The sequence below is a fragment of the Oncorhynchus keta genome, chromosome 12 (assembly GCF_023373465.1).
Source record: "Oncorhynchus keta strain PuntledgeMale-10-30-2019 chromosome 12, Oket_V2, whole genome shotgun sequence".
NCBI lineage: Eukaryota > Metazoa > Chordata > Actinopteri > Salmoniformes > Salmonidae > Oncorhynchus > Oncorhynchus keta.
The window spans coordinates 22959310-22980595 of NC_068432.1; the positions used below are offsets into that span (position 1 = coordinate 22959310).

The 21286-nt window shown below is 44.1% G+C and overlaps 1 protein-coding gene across 19 annotated transcripts in view; it reads right to left on the reverse strand.

The window, feature by feature from the left end:
- Window positions 1-21286, reverse strand: part of si:ch211-283g2.1 (sodium- and chloride-dependent GABA transporter ine) — a 93296-nt gene that overhangs the window by 8257 nt on the left and 63753 nt on the right. For all 19 annotated transcript variants that reach the window (XM_035782203.2, XM_052457850.1, XM_052457865.1 and 16 more), the window contains 5 exons: window positions 11507-11639; window positions 11113-11247; window positions 2377-2480; window positions 2079-2203; window positions 1751-1863 (listed from right to left, as the gene is read on the reverse strand). In XM_035782203.2, the coding sequence (XP_035638096.1) occupies window positions 1751-1863; window positions 2079-2203; window positions 2377-2480; window positions 11113-11247; window positions 11507-11639 (610 nt within the window). The remainder of the gene's footprint in view (window positions 1-1750; window positions 1864-2078; window positions 2204-2376; window positions 2481-11112; window positions 11248-11506; window positions 11640-21286) is intronic.

The following is a 21286-nucleotide window of genomic DNA, read 5'->3' on the forward strand; positions in this document are numbered from 1 at the left end:
AGGCGCTATTTTTCAGATGTTTCGCTACCGGAGTTAAACAGTATTGTTGAAACGCCCATCTATGAGCTACTTGCTATTGGCGTCACTGTTATTAGCTTCATGACTGACATTTTGACCAGCAATGTCATCTCCTTGAGCATGCTGAGTCTGACAGCACAGTGGGTTGACAAGGATTTCGTACTGAGGAAATCCGAATTGCATGCTCAAGAATGTGCTGGTTCTCATACCGCTACTGCCATTTCAATGGCATTTGAGAACATGTTTGTGCGTATGCAGCAGACGTGATACCCTCTATCATGGCATTGAAACGCCTGCTCAAAAAAACTGCCGACACAGACCGTGGGGTTAAAACTTACAAAAGTACTTGAGGCTGTGAACAAGTGATTCGGTGGCATTCTCTTTGAGCCTCTTTACTGTGTCGCCTCCATGCTCGATGCTAGGTACAAGGATCGCTACTTCGATGCAGACAAGAAACAGGGTTTACATGAAATGTTACATACACAGCTGGACAAGATAGAAACGGACACAGTGACAGTGCGCACCAAGGAAGAGAGGCCATGGACAGACAGAGCTGAAACTTCACTGCTTGACATTTGTGATGAAATCCTGAAACGACTGAACAACGAAACAGCACAAGTAAGTGAAAGAAATAGGTTTTGGTTATATTTTACTGGTAATGGTGGCATACGTAAATGCCAACAAAATAACATTTTGGTCAGTGTGGTGTGTGTGTAACCTTTATTTAACGAGGCAAGTCAGTTAAGAACAAATTGTTATTTACAATGTCGGCCTACCCTGGCCAAACCCAGACGACGCTGGGCCAATTGTGCGCCGCCCTATGGGACTCCCAATCACAGCCGGATGTGATACAGCCTGGATTCAAACGAGGGACTGTAGTGATGCAGTGCCTTAGACCGCTGCGTCCATATGTGTGTTTAACTATTTAATTGTACTAGAATGCTTAAAAGGCCGCTAAAATGTTAAATATCGGCTATCGGTATCGTTTTCTTTGGCAAGGAAAATATTGGATATCGGTATCGGCCAAAAATGTAATATCGGCATATCCCTACATACAGTATTACCTCAATTACCTCGGCTAACCTGTACCCTCACACATTGACTCGGTACCGGTACCCCCTGTATATAGCCTCCTATTGTTATTTTACTCCTTTTTTATTTACATTTTTATTTAGTAAATATTTTCTTTAATCTTATTTTTCTTAACAGCATTGTTGGTTAATGGCTTGTAAGTAAGCATTTCACAGTAAGGTTGTGTTCAGCACATGTGACAAATACAATTTGATTTGATTTGACATTGCATTACTTTCTATTGGAACTGGAACTGCTGTAGTTAAAGATTGATTTTTGGTTCCTGGAATCATTTGTGAAAGAAGATTATACATTTGACTGGATATTGTATTCACAGATGTATAGTAATTACCATAATTTAACCATGTGGCCAAGCAAAGAGAACGTGACCGGCAGCAGGTAGCCTAGTAACCGAAAGGTTGCAAAATTGAATCCCAGAGCTGACAAGGTTCTGCCCCTGAACAAGTCAGTTAACCCACAGTTCCTAGGCCACCATTGAAAATAATAATTTGTTCTTAACTGACTTGCCTAGTTAAATAAAGGTACAAATTAAATAAATAAAAAAAGACAACGTGAGGACAAATGCATGTTTCATGTAGAGAAAAGTGTATTTAGTATCATGTGACAGTGGGTTTAGGTTAGGTAATGTACAGTTAGCTACCTGGCTGTCCAGCCCAAGGCACAGGAGCATGAAGAAGAACAGAATTGCCCACAGCGGAGCCACTGGCATCGTTGCAAAGGCTTGTGGGTAAACAACAAAAACCAGTCCTGGACCTAGATGCAAAATAATTCAGAACACACATGTTATGACTTTGGTGTCTAAACTCTTTTATGGAACAATCTTGGTGAAATTAGTATGCTTTGCCTCAAATACATGCACAGTAACTAGAAATGGTACATTTCCTAAATGAAAATGTGTGGTCTTGCGTCAGCTGTCCAAAATTATTTCCCCTCCCTAAATGATCTTTAGTTTGCTCACACAAACTCACCATCTACAGCCAGCTCACTGACAGGTATGTTCTGGAGATGTGACATGTAGCCGAATGCAGAGAAGATGACAAAACCTGCCAGAATACTGGTCAGGGAGTTGGTGATGGAGATAGCCAGGGTGTCTCTGTGGTGGGAAAAAAGGGATGTGATGGATGAATCAATCCAGTATGCTGTACGGTGTCCATATTAGGACAGCACCTGCCTAATATGGACACCGTAACAATGTGAAAATATATTTGAACTGACTTTTAACTGATTTGACCTGACTACAAACTCTCCTCAAAATGAGCTTCTCACTTTAATATGTTGTTGTTGAAGTTGTTATAGCTGGACATGGCCATGAGGGAGCCAAAGCCTATCCCAATGGAGTTAAAGATCTGAGCTGCAGCGTTGACCCAAACCTGGAACAAAACACAAGGAATTCTGTCTAATAATGGACTGTACCTCCAATAGCACCATAAAACTCATCCACAATGATAGAATAACAATGTTATCCTAACAATCACCCTAGATGGCAGTTAACCATTACACATCCAAGCTCTTTACCAGCAGCACCCGACCTCAACATGTCTTCACAAAAACTCCTCCCGAACCCCTTCTCTTGATATGATTTAGAATTTAAAGAAAGAAATTAATAAATATCAGAAAAAGATATGTCTGGAATATATATACTAAACAACAATATAAACGCAACATGCAACAATTTTACAGTTTTACAAAGTTACAGTTCAAATAAGGAAATCAGTCAATTGAAATAAATTCATCAGGCCCTAATCTATGGATTCCACATGACTGGGCAGGGGCGCAGCCCAGGCATAGGCCCACCAACTTGGGAGCCATGCCTACCCACTGGGGACCCAGGCCCAGCCAATCAGAATGAGTTTTTCCCCACAAAAGGGCTTTATTACAGACAGAAATCCTTCTCAGTATCCCCCTCAAATGATCCCACAGGTGAAGAAGCCGGATGTGGAGGTCCTGGGTTGGTGTGGTTACCCGTGGCCTGCGGTTGTGAGGCCGTTTGGACGTACTGCCAAATTCTCTAAAATTACATTGGTGGAAGTTTATAGTAGAGAAAGGAACATTGAATTCTCTGGCAACAGCTCTGGTGGACATTCCTGCAGTCATCATGACAATTGCATGGTCCCTCAAAACTTGAGACATCTGTGGCATTGTGTTGTGTGACCAAACTGCACATTTTTAAATGGCCTTTTATTGTCCCCAGCACAAGGTGCACCTGTGTAATTATCATGCTGTTTAATCAGCTTCTTTATATGCCACACCAGTCAGGTGGATGTATTATCTTGGCAAAGTATAAAATGCTCACTAACAGGGACGTAAACAAATGTGTACACAAAATGATGTGAGAGAAATCAGCTTTTTATGAGTATGGAACCTTTCTGGGATCTTTTATTTTAGCTCATGGGACAAACACTTTACATTTAGCATTTATACTTTTGTATTTTCAGTGTACATACTGTATCATGTATATACAGTGCATTCAGAAAGTATTCAGACTTTTTGCACATGTTGTTATGTTGCAGCCTTATTCTAAAATTGATTCAATAAAAATATCCCCATAAATCTACACACAATACCCCATAATGACAAAGCTAAAACAGAAATACCTTATTTACATAAGTATTCAGACCCTCTGCAATGAGTTCGCAATTGAGCTCAGGTGCATCCTGTTTCCATTCATCCTTGAGATGTTTCTAGAACTTGATTGGAGTCCACCTATAGTAAATTCAATTGATTGGACATGATTTGGAAAGGCACACACCTGTCTATATAAGGTAACACAGTTGACAGAGCAAAAACCAAGCCATGAGGTTGAAGGAATTGTCCGTAGAGCTCCGAGATAGGATTGTGTCAGGCACACATCTGGGGCTACCAAAAAATATCTGCAGCATTGACGGTCGGCAAGAACACATTGGCCTCCATCATTCTTAAATGGAAGAAGTTTAGAACCACCAAGACCATACAAGAGCTGGCTGCCCGGCCATACTGAGCAATCGGGGAAGAAGGACCTGGGTCAGGGAGGTAACCAAGAACCTGATGGTCACTCTGAAAGAGTTCCTCTGTGGAGAACCTTCCAGAAGGACAACCATCTCTGCAGCACTCCACCAATCAGGCCGTTAGCGTGGCCAGACGGAAGCCACCCCTCAGTAAAAGGCACATGACAGTCCGCTTGGAGTTTGCCAAAATGCACCTAAAGAACTCTCCGACCATGAAGAACAAGATTCTCTGGTCTGATGAAGCCAAGATTGAACTCTTTGGCCTGAATGCCAAGCGTCACGTCTGAAGGAAATCTGGCATCCCTACGGTGAAGCATGGTGGTGGCAGCATCATGGCCGGGACTGGGAGACTAGTCAAAAAGATGAACAGAGCGATCCTTGATGAAATCCTGCTCCAGAGCGCTCAGGACCTCAGACTGGGGCAAAGGTTCAACTTCCAACAGGACAACAACCCTAAGCACACAGCCAAGACAACGCAGGAGTGGCTTTGGGACAAGTCTCTGAATGTCCTTGAGTGGCCCAGACAGAGCCCAGACTTGAACCCGATCTAACATCTCTGGAGAGACCTGAAAATAGCTGTGCAGTGACGCTCCCCATCCAACCTGACAGAGCTTGAGAGGATCTGAAGAGAACAACAGGAGAAACTCCCCAAATACAGGTGTGTCAAGCTTGTAGCGTCATACCCAAGAAGATTCGAGGCTGTAATCGCTGTCGAAGGGGCTTCAGCAAAGTACTGAGTAAAGGGTCTGAATAAAAAAATCTAAAAACCTGTTTTTGCTTGGTCATTATGGGGTACTGTGGTAGATATATGAGGGGGAAATTATTTAATACATTTTAGAATTAGGCTGAAACATAACAAAATGTAAAGAAACTCAAGGAGTCTGAATAGTTGCCAAATGCACTGTAGGTATTTCTCTTGTCCAAGTGGGATGGGGCAGTGTGCAGTGCAATTGCGATTGCATCGTCCGTGGATCTATTGGGGCGATATGCGAATTGTAGCGGGTCTAGTGTGCCGAATAAGGTGGAGGTGATATGGTGCTTAACTAGCCTAGTCAAAGCTAGCCTTAACTAGCCTAGTTAACTAGTCAAAGCACTTCATTATGACATTTAGTTCAGTTACCTTTGCTTTCTTTTGTACAGGAACTATGGTGGATATCTTGAAGCAAGTGGGGACAACAGACTGGGATATTGTGAGATTCAATGTGGTCTCAAAGCACTTCATATTATTCAGTACCTATATCTGTGACACTCCATTTAGTAAGACATGTTGCATTTCATATGGTATGTATTCATCCATAATCCATTTTGTGTGACATGTTACGAATTGCAATTCGTACAATATGTTATGAATTTGATAAACATACAATATATTACAAATTTCCAAACGTATGATATGTTATAAATTCCAATTTGTTGTCACTAAAGTTAGCTAGGTGGCTGATGCTAATGTTAACTAGGGGTTGGGATTAAGGTTAGAAGTCAGGTTAAAGGGATAAGGGAAGGGAAGTAAGGGAAGTAAATGACATTTTAATGGCATCGGACCGAGGCTCTGCATCTGTCCTCGTGCTCCTAGACCTTAGTGCTGCTTTTGATACCATCGATCACCACATTCTTTTGGAGAGATTGGAAACCCAAATTGGTCTACACGGACATGTTCTGGCCTGGTTTAGATCTTATCTGTCGGAAAGATATCAGTTTGTCTCTGTGAATGGTTTGTCCTCTGACAAATCAACTGTAAATTTCGGTGTTCCTCAAGGTTCTGTTTTAGGACCACTATTGTTTTCACTATACATTTTACCTCTTGGGGATGTTATTCGAAAACATAAGGTTAACTTTCACTGCTATGCGGATGACACACAGCTGTACATTTCAATGAAACAGGGTGAAGCCCCAAAATTGCCCTCGCTAGAAGCATGTGTTTCAGACATAAGGAAGTGGATGGCTGCAAACGTTCTACTATTAAACTCGGACAAAACAGAGATGCTTGTTCTAGGTCCCAAGAAACAAACAGATCTTCTGTTGAATCTGACAATTAATCTTAATGGTTGTACAGTCGTCTCAAATAAAACTGTGAAGGACCTCGGCGTTACTCTGGACCCTGATCTCTCTTTTGAAGAATATATCAAGACCATTTCGAGGACAGCTTTTTTCCATCTACGTAATATTGCAAAAATCAGAAACTTTCTGTCCAAAAATGATGCAGAAAAATTAATCCATGCTTTTGTCACTTCTAGGTTAGACTACTGCAATGCTCTACTTTCCGGCTACCCGGATAAAGCACTAAATAAACTTCAGTTAGTGCTAAATACGGCTGCTAGAATCCTGATATTACTCCAGTGCTAGCCTCTCTACACTGGCTTCCTGTCAAAGCAAGGGCTGATTTCAAGGTTTTACTGCTAACCTACAAAGCATTACATGGGCTTGCTCCTACCTATCTCTCTGATTTGGTCCTGCCGTACATACCTACACGTACGCTACGGTCACAAGACGCAGGCCTCCTAATTGTCCCTAGAATTTCTAAGCAAACAGCTGGAGGCAGGGCTTTCTCCTATAGAGCTCCATTTTTATGGAACGGTCTGCCTACCCATGTCAGAGACGCAAACTCGGTCTCAACCTTTAAGTCTTTACTGAAGACTCATCTCTTCAGTGGGTCATATGATTGAGTGTAGTCTGGCCCAGGAGTGGGAAGGTGAATGGAAAGGCTCTGGAGCAACGAACCGCCCTTGCTGTCTCTGCTTGGCCAGTTCCCCTCTTTCCACTGGGATTCTCTGCCTCTAACCCTATTACAGGGGCTGAGTCACTGGCTTACTGGGGCTCTCTCATGCCGTCCCTGCAGGGGGTGCGTCACCTGAGTGGGTTGATTCACTGTTGTGGTCATCCTGTCTGGGTTGGCGCCCCCCCCTTGGGTTGTGCCGTGGCGGAGATCTTTGTGGGCTATACTCAGCCTTGTCTCAGGATGGTAAGTTGGTGGTTGAAGATATCCCTCTTGTGGTGTGGGGGCTGTGCTTTGGCAAAGTGGGTGGGGTTATATCCTTCCTGTTTGGCCCTGTCCGGGGCCAAGGTTTCTTCTCTAGGTTTCTTCCTAGGTTTTGGCCTTTCTAGGGAGTTTTTCCTAGCCACCGTGCTTCTACACCTGTATTGCTTGCTGTTTGGGGTTTTAGGCTGGGTTTCTGTACAGCACTTTGAGATATCAGCTGATGTGAAGGGCTATATAAATAACATTTGATTGATTGATTGATTGATTGATTGATTGATTGATTGATAAAAGGGTTAAGGTTAGGGTTAATGGAAGGGTTAGCTAACATGCTAAGTAGTTGGGAAGTAGCAAAGAAATAGCTGCAGAGTTGCTTATAAGTTAAAATGCTACAGTCGTCCATGATGAGATTCGAACACGCAACCTTTGAGTTGCTAGACTTCACGTTATATACCTAACCATCCACCCTGACAAACCACCCTCCTTTTGTTTTTGCCTTAAGTAACCAGATTTACATTTACTATGTTAAGTCTATGAGACCAGTCAGAGATTGAATATGTCCATAAATACTCCAGCCAGCTGATCTGCACATGCTCTGAGGGTGGTCCCTCTGTAGCTCAGTTGGTAGAGCATGGCGCTTGTAACGCCAGGGTAGTGGGTTCGATTCCCGAGACCACCCATGTATGCACACATGACTGTAAGTCGCTTTGGATAAAAGCGTCTGCTAAATGGCATATTATTATTATTATTATTATTATTATTATGGTGCTTGGGATGTCGTCTGGGCCAGCAGCCTTGCAAGGGTTAACATGCTTAAATTACTTAAGTTGGACACGGAGAACAAGAACTAATACGTTATCCTACCTATTAATTTGCGACGGTGAGGAGGTTGCGCGTCTTCTACTTTGCTTTTTTTATGGCAATTGTTTTGCGTCAATTAGTACTTTGTTTGCTCAGAATGTTTGTGCAATAATTTCCTACGACTGACTAACACTTCTGGATCAAGAATCGAAAGCTACACACCAATTTCTCAGCCTCCCAGACCTGGAATACTACATTTGCTCCTTTCTTCTCTGCACAGCGGCCTTATACCTGTTGCTCCTGGCCGAGATGATCTGAGGCAACGGTAGTGACAAAGAAAAGAAAAGAGGACTCCAAGCTAGGCTGAAAAGGGCTACATGGCCTAATTTCCAATCACAGGACAAAAGAAGCATCTAATGGTGGTTTTGGGAAACAGCTCAGAGATCTAGCAATGTGTGCCTTTGAATGCTCAACAATTTCCTGTGTATATCAAGAATAGTCCACCACCCAAACTGTGTAAAGCATTAAAGTCAGCATGGGTCAGCATCTCTGTGGAACACTTTCAACACCTTGTAGAGCACATGCCATGAAGAATTGAGGCTGTTCTGAGGGCAAGCGGGGGGTGGGGGAAGGTGTCCTTTATGGTTTGTATACTCATTCATGCCCACACACACACATCACAACTGTTGCTACTATACTGCTCAATTTATACACTTACCCTTACCCCCAGGGTGTAGCCTATATTGTACCTCTTCATTGCTCATTGAGGTAGCTCATGTAACTCATACACTTAACACCGTACTGTATGTACTCAACAAAAAAAGAGACGTCCCTTTTTCAGGACCCTGTCTTTCAAAGATAATTTGTAAAAATCCAAATAACTTCACCGATCTTCATTGTAAAGGGTTTAAACGCTGTTTCCAATGCTTGTTCAATGAACGTATAAACAATTAATGAACATGCACCTGTGGAACGGACATTAAGACACTAACAGCTTACAGACCGTAGGCAATTAAGGTCACAGTAAGGAAAACTTAGGACACTAAAAGAGGCCTTTCTACTGACTCTGAAAAACACCAAAAGAAAGATGCCCAGGGTCCCTGCTCATCTGTGTGAACGTGCCTTAGGCATGATGCAAGGAGGAATGAGGACTGCAGATGTGTCCAGGGCAATAAATTGCACTGTCCGTACTGTGAGACGTCGAAGACAGCGCTACAGGGAGACTGGATGGAAAGCTAATCGTCCTCGCAGTGGCAGACCACGTGTAACAACACCTGCACAGGATCGGTACATCCGAACATCACACCTGCAGGACAGCTACAGGATGGCAACAACAACTGCCCAAGTTACACCAGGAACGCAAAATCCCTCCATCAGTGCTCAGACTGTTCTCAATAGGCTGAGAGAGGCTGGACTGAGGGCTTGTAGGCCTGTTGTAAGGCAGGTCCTCACCAGACATCACCGGCAACAATGTCGCCTATGGGCACAAACCCACCGTCGCTGAACCAGACAGGACTGGCAAAAAGGGCTCTTCACTGACGTGTCGCGGTTTTGTCTCACCAGGGGTGATGGTTGGATTTGCGTTTATCGTCGAAGGAATGAGCGTTACACCGAGGCCTGTACTCTGGAGCGGGATCGATTTGGAGGTAGAGGGTCCGTGGTGTGTCACAACATCATCGGACTGAGCTTGTTGTCATTGCAGGCAATCTCAACGCTGTGCGTTACAGGGAAGACATCCTCCTCCCTCAAGTGGTACCTGTCCTGCAGGCTCATCCTGACATGACCCTCCAGCATGACAATGCCACCAGCCATACTGATCCTTCTGTGCGTGATATCCTGCAAGACATGAATGTCAGTGTTCTGCCATGGCCAGCGAAGAGCCCGGATTTCAATCCCATTGAGCACGTCTGGGACCTGTTGGCTCAGAGGGTGAGTGCTAGGGCCATTCCCTCCACAAATGTCCGTGAACTTGCAGGTGCCTTGATGGAAGAGTGGGGTAACATCTCACAGCAAGAACTGGCAAATCTGGTGCAGTCCATGAGGAGGAGATGCACTGCAGAACTTAATGCAGCTGCTGGCCACACCAGATACTGACTGTTACTTTTGATTTTGACCCCCCCCACACCTCTTTGTTGAATCCTACAAATACTAACACACATTATGGATGCTGAAAATATATGCAGTTGACAGTGAGAGGACGTTTCTTTTTTTGCTGAGTTTATTTGGACAGTTAAGCTACTTTTTTTATTTGGCTCAAAACTTAGAAATTAAATCACTTTATGTGTCTAATCCCCACATTTGAAGAGGTCATAAGTATTTAGAAAAAAATTCTTATAGTGTATAAATGCAGTCTAAGCTTTAGTGTTTGATACCGTATTCCTTGCACACAATGACTACATCAAGCTTGTGAATACAAACTTGTTGGACACATTTGCAGTTTGTTTTGGTTGTGTTTCGGGTTATGTTTAGCCAAACCACGACTCACTTCCTCATCCTCATTGTGCAGTACAGGGGGCTCCGAAAATGTTTTAAACAGAGCTTCCAGAAACACCCAAATGCGTCATTTTAGAAACGGAAAAGCTCTCAGTATAGTGATGCAGGTCAGTAGATGTTGTGTCATTCCGAACTTAATCCGCAACATTATATTCCATTTTATTATGAGATTTTAGTAGCAGGCTACACAAAGAATGGTGCGGATAAAGCTCAAAATAACCATTTTATGTGTACACAATCTCTGCAATAGCCCTGTATGCGGTATCACCAACCTCAGTGTTAATCAAGGGCTTTTGATTGGGGAAGTGAATCACTGGTTGGGATAAGTTTCTCAAAAACAGTGCTAGCTGTGCCACTAGAGATCCTGGTTCGAGTCCAGGCTCTGTTGCAGCCGGCTGTGACCGGGACACCCATAGGGCGGTGCACATTTGGCCAAGAAACAGTGCAGCTTGGCTGGGTTGTGTTTCGGAGGTTGCACGGTTCTCAACCTTGGCCTCTCACCTAGTCCGTACGGGAGTTGTCGTGATGGGACAAGACTGTAACTACCATTTGGATATCATGAAAAAGGGAGTAAAAAATATATTATAATAAAAAAGGGGGAAAGTATTTTTTAAAGTTTCTCAAAAACAAGTGAAATCAAGAGAAAAAATGTTCTGGACCCTTCTATAACATCTAAAGAGAGATTTGGTTGTAAAAAAGCTAACTTTGCCTTCAAGCTTAGGGATCGGGCCTGTACCTCAGTCCTCTTACCTCCAACTCCAGGAGTTTCTCCCAGTTTGGCACGATGAAAAAGCGGATGCCTTCCATAGCTCCTGGGAGCTGGACATTGTTAATCAACAGAGCTAACAGGATGACATATGGGAAGAGAGCCGTGAAGTATACCACCTGGAGGAGACACACAAAAATAGTAGTAAAAATATGATATTATAAAATGTTCACAATGGCCAAAAATCAACAAAAACGTGGACTAACTCTGAATCAATGTAAAAGAGCCAAATGTTATGTCGACGTAAGAGTAAAAAATTACTGAACAGAGATAAGAACATTTACTCACTCATCTTTTTTTACTTGGAAAGCATATCATAGAACTAGTCCTGATCTCTCTGTGTCAGCATGTCTATCTGTCTCTTTCTTTCTCTTTTACCTTCCCTGTTGACTTGACCCCCTTAAAGATGCAGAAGTAGAGGAGGATCCAGGCCAAAAGGAGCAGGAGAAAGAGTTCCCATCGCAGCACCCCGCTCTCCTCCACTCCCCCTGTCCTCTCCAGCATCCTATAACTACAACACATTTGCTTTATTTTTTGCTGTCACAGTACCCAAGTCTGCCAGCTCACTCCCTGCAGATCTCCCCGCAAGCATCCCGGGGGTTCAAACCGGCAACCCTCCAGCTCCCAGTCTGCTTCTTTAACCTCGAGCCTACCGCCACACCCATAACACACACAGAGACACAAACAACAGCTCTGATGCCAATGATCTAAGTTATATTGATCGCAAAACTGCTGCTCAGCCATAAACATTTCACTTGATTCAGGTTGGATTGTTTATTTGAGTAATAATGACCTTTAACCTGATTATTAAGACCCCCCAATGGTCACCATAGGTCAGGTAGTCAGGTAGTTTTACCTAATTAATCAAATCACTGATTGTGTCTGCACATTTATGTGATGTGGAATGAGATTATGTCATAGGTCAAATTCACCTGGAATACAGTGAATATAAAACTTTTAATTGGCTCATTATATTCCAGCACTTGGGATTTGACATCAAATGTTTATATGAGGAGACAGTACAGAATATTATATTTTGTTTGAGGGTATTTTCATACAGTGCCTTCAGAAAGTATTCACACCCCTTGAATGTTTCCACATGTTTTGTTACAGCCTACGCACAATACCCCTTAATGTCAAAGTGGAATGATGTTTTCAGAATTTTTACAAATTAATACAAAATTAAAAGCTGAAATGTCAAGAAGTCAATAAGTATTCAACCCCTTTGTTATGGCAAGCCTAAATAAGTTCAGGAGTACAATTTGCTGTCTATGTGCATTAATAATGTCTGTATACCATAATAGTGTTGAACATGATTTTTGAATGACTTCCTCATTTCTATACCCAACACATACAATTAGCTGTAAGGTCCCTCAGTAGAGCAATAAATTTAAAACACAGATTCAACCACAAAGACCAGGACGGTTTTACAATGCCTCGTAAAGAAGGGCACCTATTGTTAGATGTGTAAAAATAAAAAAGCAGACACTGAATATCCCTTTGAATATGGTGAAGTTATTAATTATGCTTTGGATGGTGTATCAATACACCCTGTCACTACAAAGATACAGGTGACCTTCCTAGCTCAGTTGCCGGAGAAGGAAGGAAACCGCTCAGGGATTTCACCATGAGGCCAATGGGAATTTTAAAACAGTTACAGAGTTTAATGGCTGTGATAGGAGAAAACTGAGGATGGATCAACAACATTGTAGATACTCCACAAAACTAACCTAAATGACAGAGTGAAAAGAAGGAAGCATGTGCCGAATAAAAATATTCCCATGCATTCTGCTTGCAAAAACGCAAGTAAACCTGAAAAGAATGTGGCAAAGAAATTAACTTTATGTCCTGAATACAAAGTGTTATGTTTGTGGCAAATCCAACACAACACATCACTGAGTACCATTCTTCATATTTTCAAGCATGGTGGTGCCTGCATCATGTTATGTGTATGCTTGTCAACGTCAAGTACTAGGGAGTTTTTTAAATAAAAATAAATGGAATAGAGCTAAGCACAGGCAAAATCCTAGAGGAAAACTTTCCAATTGACACTGGGAGAGAAGTGTCTGCTTTCCAATTGACACTGGGAGAGAAATTTACCTTTTGGGAGGACAATAACCTAAAACACATGGCCAAATATACACTGGAGTTGCATACCAAAATTACATTGAATGTTCCTTAGTGGCCTAGTTACAGTTCTTACTCAAGTCGGCAATGATCAACAACCAACTTGACAGAGCTTGAAAAGCAGAGTGTGCAAAGTTGTCATCAAGGCAAATATTTTGATTTATTGTAAAGGGAATTTTCATCAATGATGACTAATTATGTATACATTTCAATCAGGACTGACTAATCAGAATACTATTATGTTACTGTATATGTACTAATCAGAATACTATGTTACTGTATATGTATGAATTTTCTTTTTAATCCTAGTACTGAATATAATGTGTGTAAATATAATCAAGAATTAGAACAATGACTGTATGTACCATGGTAGAAATGAATTAACTTATAGCCAGTCTGGCTAGAAGGCTTATCTACACAAGCATGACCTTGGCTCGGTCATATATTATCGTAAATAGGGAGAGACATGTGAGAACCAAACAGCCATTGTACTACAGCGGAGATGACATGGGCTAGTACTGAAACTAATGACATCATTTTCAGTGTATAACCTGTGGTAAAATGTGTAATGGGCAGTACTCATGAGAATAAACGCAGCTGGTTGATTTCAAAGGCTGGTCTCTGTCCATTTTATACAAATAAAGGTCTTACAACCTCTTATGAATTGACAGAGTGATTAATTGTAATTGGTTATTAAAACAGAGGAATTTAACATTTAACTGTAACATTTATTTAACACTTTTTTGGTTACTACATGATTCCATATGTGTTATTTCATTGTTGTGATGTCTTCACTATTATTCTACAATGTAGAAAATAGTAAAACATAATGAAAAACCCTTGAATGAGTAGGTGTGTGCAAACTTTTGACTGGTACTGTATATGTTGGGGTCAATGAAGGGTAGATGGGAACTAAGAATATGGAAAGTTACTGAGAGTAGAAGCTTCATATTCTGTTCCATGTTTCTGATGAAAGAGGTGAAAGGCCATTGTTAGTCTCTGATAAGGCAGGCTGGCTGCATAACTAGGGGAGTAAGGATTGCGTCTCGAGGTCAAATCAACAGATGAAGTGAGAAGAAACCTCTGGGAGGGGGCCAGAGAGGCCCACCACAATTGTTATGTTTTTATTTTTTATTTCACCTTTATTTAACCAGGTAAGCTAGTTGAGAACAAGTTCTCATTTACAACTGCAACCTGGCCAAGATAAAGCAAATGACTCTCCTACTGCAGTACTATCTGACACATACACTTCCAAACCCACAAAGGTTTTAGTAACAGGCAGCGCAATGACGACACCAGTGAGAGGAACCAATTAAATTCCTGCCTAGCAACAGAGATGTATTGGTTGTCTAGATGTGTAAGGAGTTGACAACACCTATTAGAAGGTGATAAATATACTGTGGCTTGTGAAAGTATTCATCTCCCTTGGCATTTTTCCTGTTTTGTTGCCTTACAATCTGGAATTAAAATAGGGGGGGGTTTGTATCATTTGATTTACACAACACGCCTACCACTTTGAAGATGCAAAATATTTTTTTGTGAAACAAACAAGAAATAAGACAAAAAAACAGAACTTGAGTGTGCATAACTGTAAATCTCTTGGGGCATGTCTCTAAAGCAAATTAAAGGATACAGACCTGGAAGCCTGAGTTTATTCAATAGGCCCACTGTATAAGGGTTTAGCCCCCTAATAGGTTAGACTAGGCACTGCGGGTACAGTGTGTTCAGGAGGATTTAGACCCCAAATAGGTTAGACTAGGCATTGCGGGCACTGTGTGCCTAAGATGGTTTAGCCCCTAATACAGTAGGTTAGACTGGAGATATGCGGGCACTATGTGCTTAGGAGGAATTAGGTTAGATTAGAGGTTGGAGTCTGTTTAGGTGTCTGTAGTCTATGTGGTATTCAGAGAAATTAGCACATCCATATACTATATGTTTGGTTGTAGAAAAGTAGTCCATGCCGAAAGTCTCTGTCGTTTGGTAATACCTGATAAATTAATACCCGGAGTGGGGTATAGGCGATTTTTGTCTGTCAATAATGAGACTGTACAAGAACCGGGGCATTAAGAAGTTATTAGAAACCAAATGTGTTAATAGAGGGCGTGTAATAGAAACGTGACTGAAGAAATCTAAAACACCCTATACACCACCAAGAGAGGGGCAGAAATAACCAGCGTTGAAATAGCATCCATGGTGTCTCACACTCCCGTAAAAGGGGGAAAAGAAGAGGAAAAATGTAGCACTAAAAAAAGATCACAAACAACCAATTCGGCTCGAGTATGGGGAAAATTTAGCAAATTGGATAAAATTGGTCATCATTTCCATGTTGATGGAAAATTCCTATCAGATAAAGAAATCAGAGATGCTGTTGTGGCATGGCACAATGGCATCAATGACAAATTGCAAGCTCAAAATATACAAGCGTTTTGATGTTGGTGTTTTATCAACAGAAAAGTAGAACCAATAAAGCTCAAAATAAAGATATGCAGGGTCAAATGCAGGGACATAGTTGTCCTGGACTGGATCATAGATCCAAAGGACCCTGGAAACCATAGAGAGGTGCGCCCGGTTTGACCTCATGCAGTTGCGGTGACTTATTACCCTGGGCTGATACTCCCAGAGGGAGGGAACCCCATACTGCCAGATGGCCAACCTATAACACAACACCAAATTAAACACCAACACCAGCCGCTGAGTATTGTTGAAATTCTTAGCATAATGAAAGAAGCACCTGTCCCGGTTAAAGAGGATCAGGAATTTATCCGTTTCCTAAGGAATCAAGGACAAGTTTTTGGATTCCATGGTGGTGATTATGATCATGTTGTCCGTTCCCTATTGCCAAGAGCAATGGTGGCACAATTAGTCGGAAACTACCCTGCTCCCGCCTGGTCGTCCGCTTTGTGTGGCATGTGACCAAGCAACCTTGCAAGAACAAATTTAATTATTTGTGACAGATATTGGAAATATTTTGTTTCCGCCCTGACCTTAGCAAAATTAGTAGATGCACTCAGAGTCAAAATGAGGGGGTACTTTAGTACGTTGATAGGATGGAAGACACGTTGTGCACCAATCTGGCACTAGCAGATCATTTTAATGAAGATGCGGGAATTTGTACCTCCACTTTGATGGCAGGGTTGAAACCCACCGGCAAAACTGGTATTGCAGGGGTGGTGGGCCAGCACTCCACATGGTGAAGATAGTTCAAGCCGCATTGAGAGTGGAATTTAATTTCGCTCACTTAGCAATGCGTGTAGTCACTGCTAAACATACTCTTGAACTCATTACCGGTGCCTGGGGTAAGAAAATTTTTATCAAGCGGAGAGGTAAATCTGACAACAAATGAATTCTGCAGCGAAAAGCAATTCACTGACTAGCGAGCAACAACAAGCTTTCCAGTTGCAAGTAACGCATAGGGGAATGTGGCCTCTGTGCTGTCGTCAAATTGGCTAAATTTACAATGAAAAAGTATTGCACTTAGCGGGGTAACAGGGACAGAATCTAAAGCTATGCAATTACTACCCATGCTGTTCACAATAGTTAATAATACCAGGCTCATTCTTTATGGTGGCGAGGGAAGAATCGATTTTGGGTTTGGATAATCTTTGCGAAATACCAGGGCAATTTTTGTATTTGTATTTGTTATGGATCCCCGTTAGCTCTCTAACTGAGATCTGGCAAAATGAAGGCAGCTATACAATTTTAACAACATTACAATACATTCATTACATAATTCACAGGCCCATACTCCACTACCACAAATAGTGTGTGCCCTCAGGCCCATACTCCACTACCACAAATCTACAACGCAAAATGTGTACGTGTGTGTAGTGTGTATGTGTCTGTGCCTATGTTTGTGTTACTTCACAGTCCCTGCTGTTCCATAAGGTGTATTTTTACCTGCTTTTTAAATCTGATTCTACTGCTTGCATCAGTTACCTGATGTGGAATAGAGTTCCACGTAGTCATAGCTCAATGTATTTTGTATTTATTATGGATCCCCATTAGCTGCAGCAGCTACTCTTCCTGGGGTCCAGAATAATTAAGGCAGTTTATACAAATTTTAAAACGTTACAATACATTCACAGATTTCACAACACACTGTGTGCCCTTAGGCCCCTACTCCACCACTACCACATATCTACAGTACTAAATCCATGTGTATGTATAGTGCTTATGTGTAACGGTTGTCTTCTGTGGAAGGAGAGGAGGACCAAAGCGCAGCGTGGTATGTGTTCATGATATATTTATTTAAACTCAAAACACTAAATAAAATAACAAAGAGAATGAAACGAAACCGAACCAGTTCTGTAAGGTGACGAAAAACACTAAACAGAAAATAATCACCCACATCCAAAATGGAGAAAACCGGCTACCTAAGTATGATTCTCAATCAGAGACAACAATCGACAGCTGCCTCTGATTGAGAACCATACCAGGCCAAACACAGAAATACAACATAGAAAAAAGAACATAGACTACCCACCCCAACTCACGCCCTGACCAAACTAACACGAAGACATAATAAAGGAACTAAGGTCAGAACGTGACATTATGTTATTGTGTGTGTGTATGCATGCGTCTGTGCCAATGTTTGTGTTGCTTTACAGTCCCCGCTGTTCCATAAGGTGTTTTTTTAAAACTAATGTTACTGCTTGCGTCAGTTACTTGATGTGGAATAGAGTTCCATGTAGTCATGGCTCTATGTAGTACTGTGCGCCTCCCAAAGTCTGTTCTGGATTTGGAGACTGTTCCCCCTCATGTCCTTGTCGGTGATTGCTTATTGTATTATTCTGTTTTCCGGTGGGTTTTTGTTAATAACCTGCGCCATTGGAAACTGTTATTTCTCTCCTGCGTCTGACTTCTCTGCCGCCAGTTCACACCCCTTACAGAATCACTGACCCAAACTATGGAGTCAGCAGGAGCAGGTACCCCGGGTAAAGGGGTGGAGGAGCGTCCAGGAGCATGCAGCAATGCTTCACCATCTTGACACCGCCATGGACCGCGTTGTCCGGACAATGGACAGCTGGAAGAGACAGGGAGTTCTTCCAGCGCCTCCACCAGCAAAACCGGGGTCTTCCCTGAGTGCCCCTCTTCCACCTGGTCCCAGTGGGATTAGTCTCTCCTTGCACCAGGAGTATGACGGGAAGGCTGCGAAATGCCAGGGGTTCCTGTTACAATTAGATCTATAACTGGATACCGTCCACACGGCTCCGTCGGGCTGTGAGAGGGTGTCCGCTCTCGTCTCGTGCCTCACCGGGAAAGCCTTGGAGTGGGCCAACGCCGTGTGGAGAGAGGGAGATGCGGCATTGGACCAGTTTGAGGAGTTCACCCGCCCGAGGGTAGAGCAGCAGGTGAACGCCTCTTCCATCTGAGGCAGGAGATGAGGAGCGCCCAGGAGTTTGCCCTGGAGTTTAGGACCCTGGCTGCCGGCGTGAAATGGAACAACAGGGCCCTGATCGACCATTACCGCTGCAGTCTGCGTGAGGACATCCGTCGGGAGTTGGCCTGCAGAGACACCACCCTCACGTTCGTCCAGCTGGTGGACCTGTCCATCCGGCTGGACAACCTGCTGGCAACCCGCGGACGTTCAGATCGGGGTCTGGTGGTTCCAACCTCCCGCACGCCCTCTCCGATATCCATGGAGCTGGGAGGGGCGGTACCCAGGGAGACCAGAGGGGGTTCCAGCTCGTGCACCATCTGTGGCCGCAGAGGTCACACTGCCGGTCGGTGCCGGGTGGGTTTCTCTGGGGATTGAGGCAGCAGGCAGGGCGTTCTGGCGTCACCCCAGGTGAGCCGGCACCATTCTCACTCAGAGCCCTCTGTTGCACATATGTTTGTGTTTGTCACTTTCCCTGAGTGTTCCCTGCATTCCCCGCATAAGGCGCTCGTCGATTCAGGCGCGGCTGTAAATTTTACTGATAGAGTGTTAGCCCATAGTTTAGGGTTCCCCATTGTTCCCGTGGATGTGCCCTTCCCCGTTCATGCCTTAGATAGTCAACCATTAGGGTCAGTGTTGATTAGGGAGGTCACCGCTCCTTTGGGCATGGTGACGCAGGTGGGTCACACGGAGAGAATTAGTCTCTTCCTTATTGACTCTTCTGCATTTCCGGTGGTGCTGGGCCTATCCTGGTTAGCTTGTCATAACCCCACTGTTTCTTGGCCACAGAGGGCTCTCACGGGGTGGTAGTGAGAGTGCTCAGGTAGGTGTTTAGTGGTTTACGTTGGTGCTACTACAGTGAAGAGTCCAGACCCCCCTGCGCATTCCCCCTGAATATGCCGATTTGGCTCTCGTCTTCTCCAAAAAGAAGGCGACTCAATTACCACCTCATCGACGGGGCGATTGCGCGATAGATCTCCTGGTAGACGCTGCAATACCCAGAAGTCACGTGTATCCCCTCACACAGGCGGTGACGGAGGCTATGGAAACATATCCCTGCGTCAGGGGTACATTCGGTCCTCCACTTCACCCGCCTCCTCAAGTTGATTTTTTGTGAAGAAGAACGAGGGAGGTCTGCGCCCATATATTGACTATCAGGGTCTGAATCAGATCACTGTGAGGTATAGTTACCCGCTACCGCTCATCGGGGCGTGCTTCTTCACTAAAGGAGTGCTTACAGCCTGGTGCGTATCCGAGAGGGAGACAAGTGGAAGACAGCTTTCAGTACCACCTCTGGGCACTATGAGTACCTCGTCATGCCGTACGGGTTGATGAATGCGCCATGAGTCTTCCAAGTCTTTGTAGACGAGATTTTCAGGGCAGGGTGTAGTGGTGTATATTGATGACATTTTGATATACTCCGCTACATGCGCCGAGCATGTGTCCCTGGTGCGCAGAGTGCTTGGTTGTCTGTTGGAGCATGATCTGTACGTCAAGGCTGAGAAATGCCTGTTCTTCCAACAGTCTGTCTCCTTCCTAGGGTATCGCATTTCCACCTCAGGGGTGGAGATGGAGAGTGACCGCATTGAAGTCACGCGTAATTGGCCGACACCCACCATGGTAAAGGAGGTGCAGCGGTTCTTAGGGTTTGCCAACTACTACCGGAGGTTTATCAGGGGTTTTGGTCAGGTAGCGGCTCCCATTACCTCACTGCTGAAGGGGGGCCCGGTATGCTTGCACTGGTCACCTGAGGGCTCTTGTTTATCTCGGCTCCCATGCTGGCCCATCCGGATCCCTCTTTGGAGTTCATAGTGGAGGTGGATGCGTCCGAGGCTGGGATAGGAGCTGTGCTCTCTCAGCGCTTGGGTACGCCACCGAAGCTCCGTCCCTGTGCCTTCTTCTCAAAGAAGCTCGGCCCGGCGGAGCAAGACTATGACGTGGGGGACCGGGAGCTGTTGGCTGTCATCAAGGCCTTGAAGGCGTGGAGACATTGGCTTGAATGGGCTAGACACCCTTTTCTCATCTGGACTGACCACCACAATCTGGAGTACATCCGGGCAGCGAGGAGACTGAACCCTCGTCAGGCAAGGTGGGCTATATTGTTCACCCGTTTTGTGTGTACCCTTTCTTACAGACCAGGCTCCCAGAACGTGAAGGCAGACGCATTGTCCCAGCTGTATGACACAGAGGAGCGGTCCATGGATCCCAATCCCATACTCCCCACCTCCTTCTCCATGGTGGTGCCGGTAGTGTGGGAGCTGGACATGGACAATGAGCAAGCGTTACGTGCAGAGCCCGCTTCCGTCCAGTGTCCCACTGGGCATCTGTACATCCCGTCTGCTGTTCGTGACCGGTTGATCTATTGGGCCCACACGTCAACCTCCTCTGGTCATCCTGGGATCGGTCGGACAGTGCGCTGTTTGAGCGGGAGGTACTGGTGGCCTACCTTGGCTAAGGACGTGAGGGTTTATGTTTCCTCTTGCTTGGTTTGAGCCCAGTGTAAGGCTCCTAGGCACCTGCCCAGAGGTAAGCGACACCCCTTTCCCGTTCCGCAGCGGCCTGTCATGGATTTTCTGACTGATCTTCCACTCTCACAAGGTAACACCACGATCCTGGTTGTTGTGGATCGTTTCTCTAAGTCCTGTCCTCTCCTC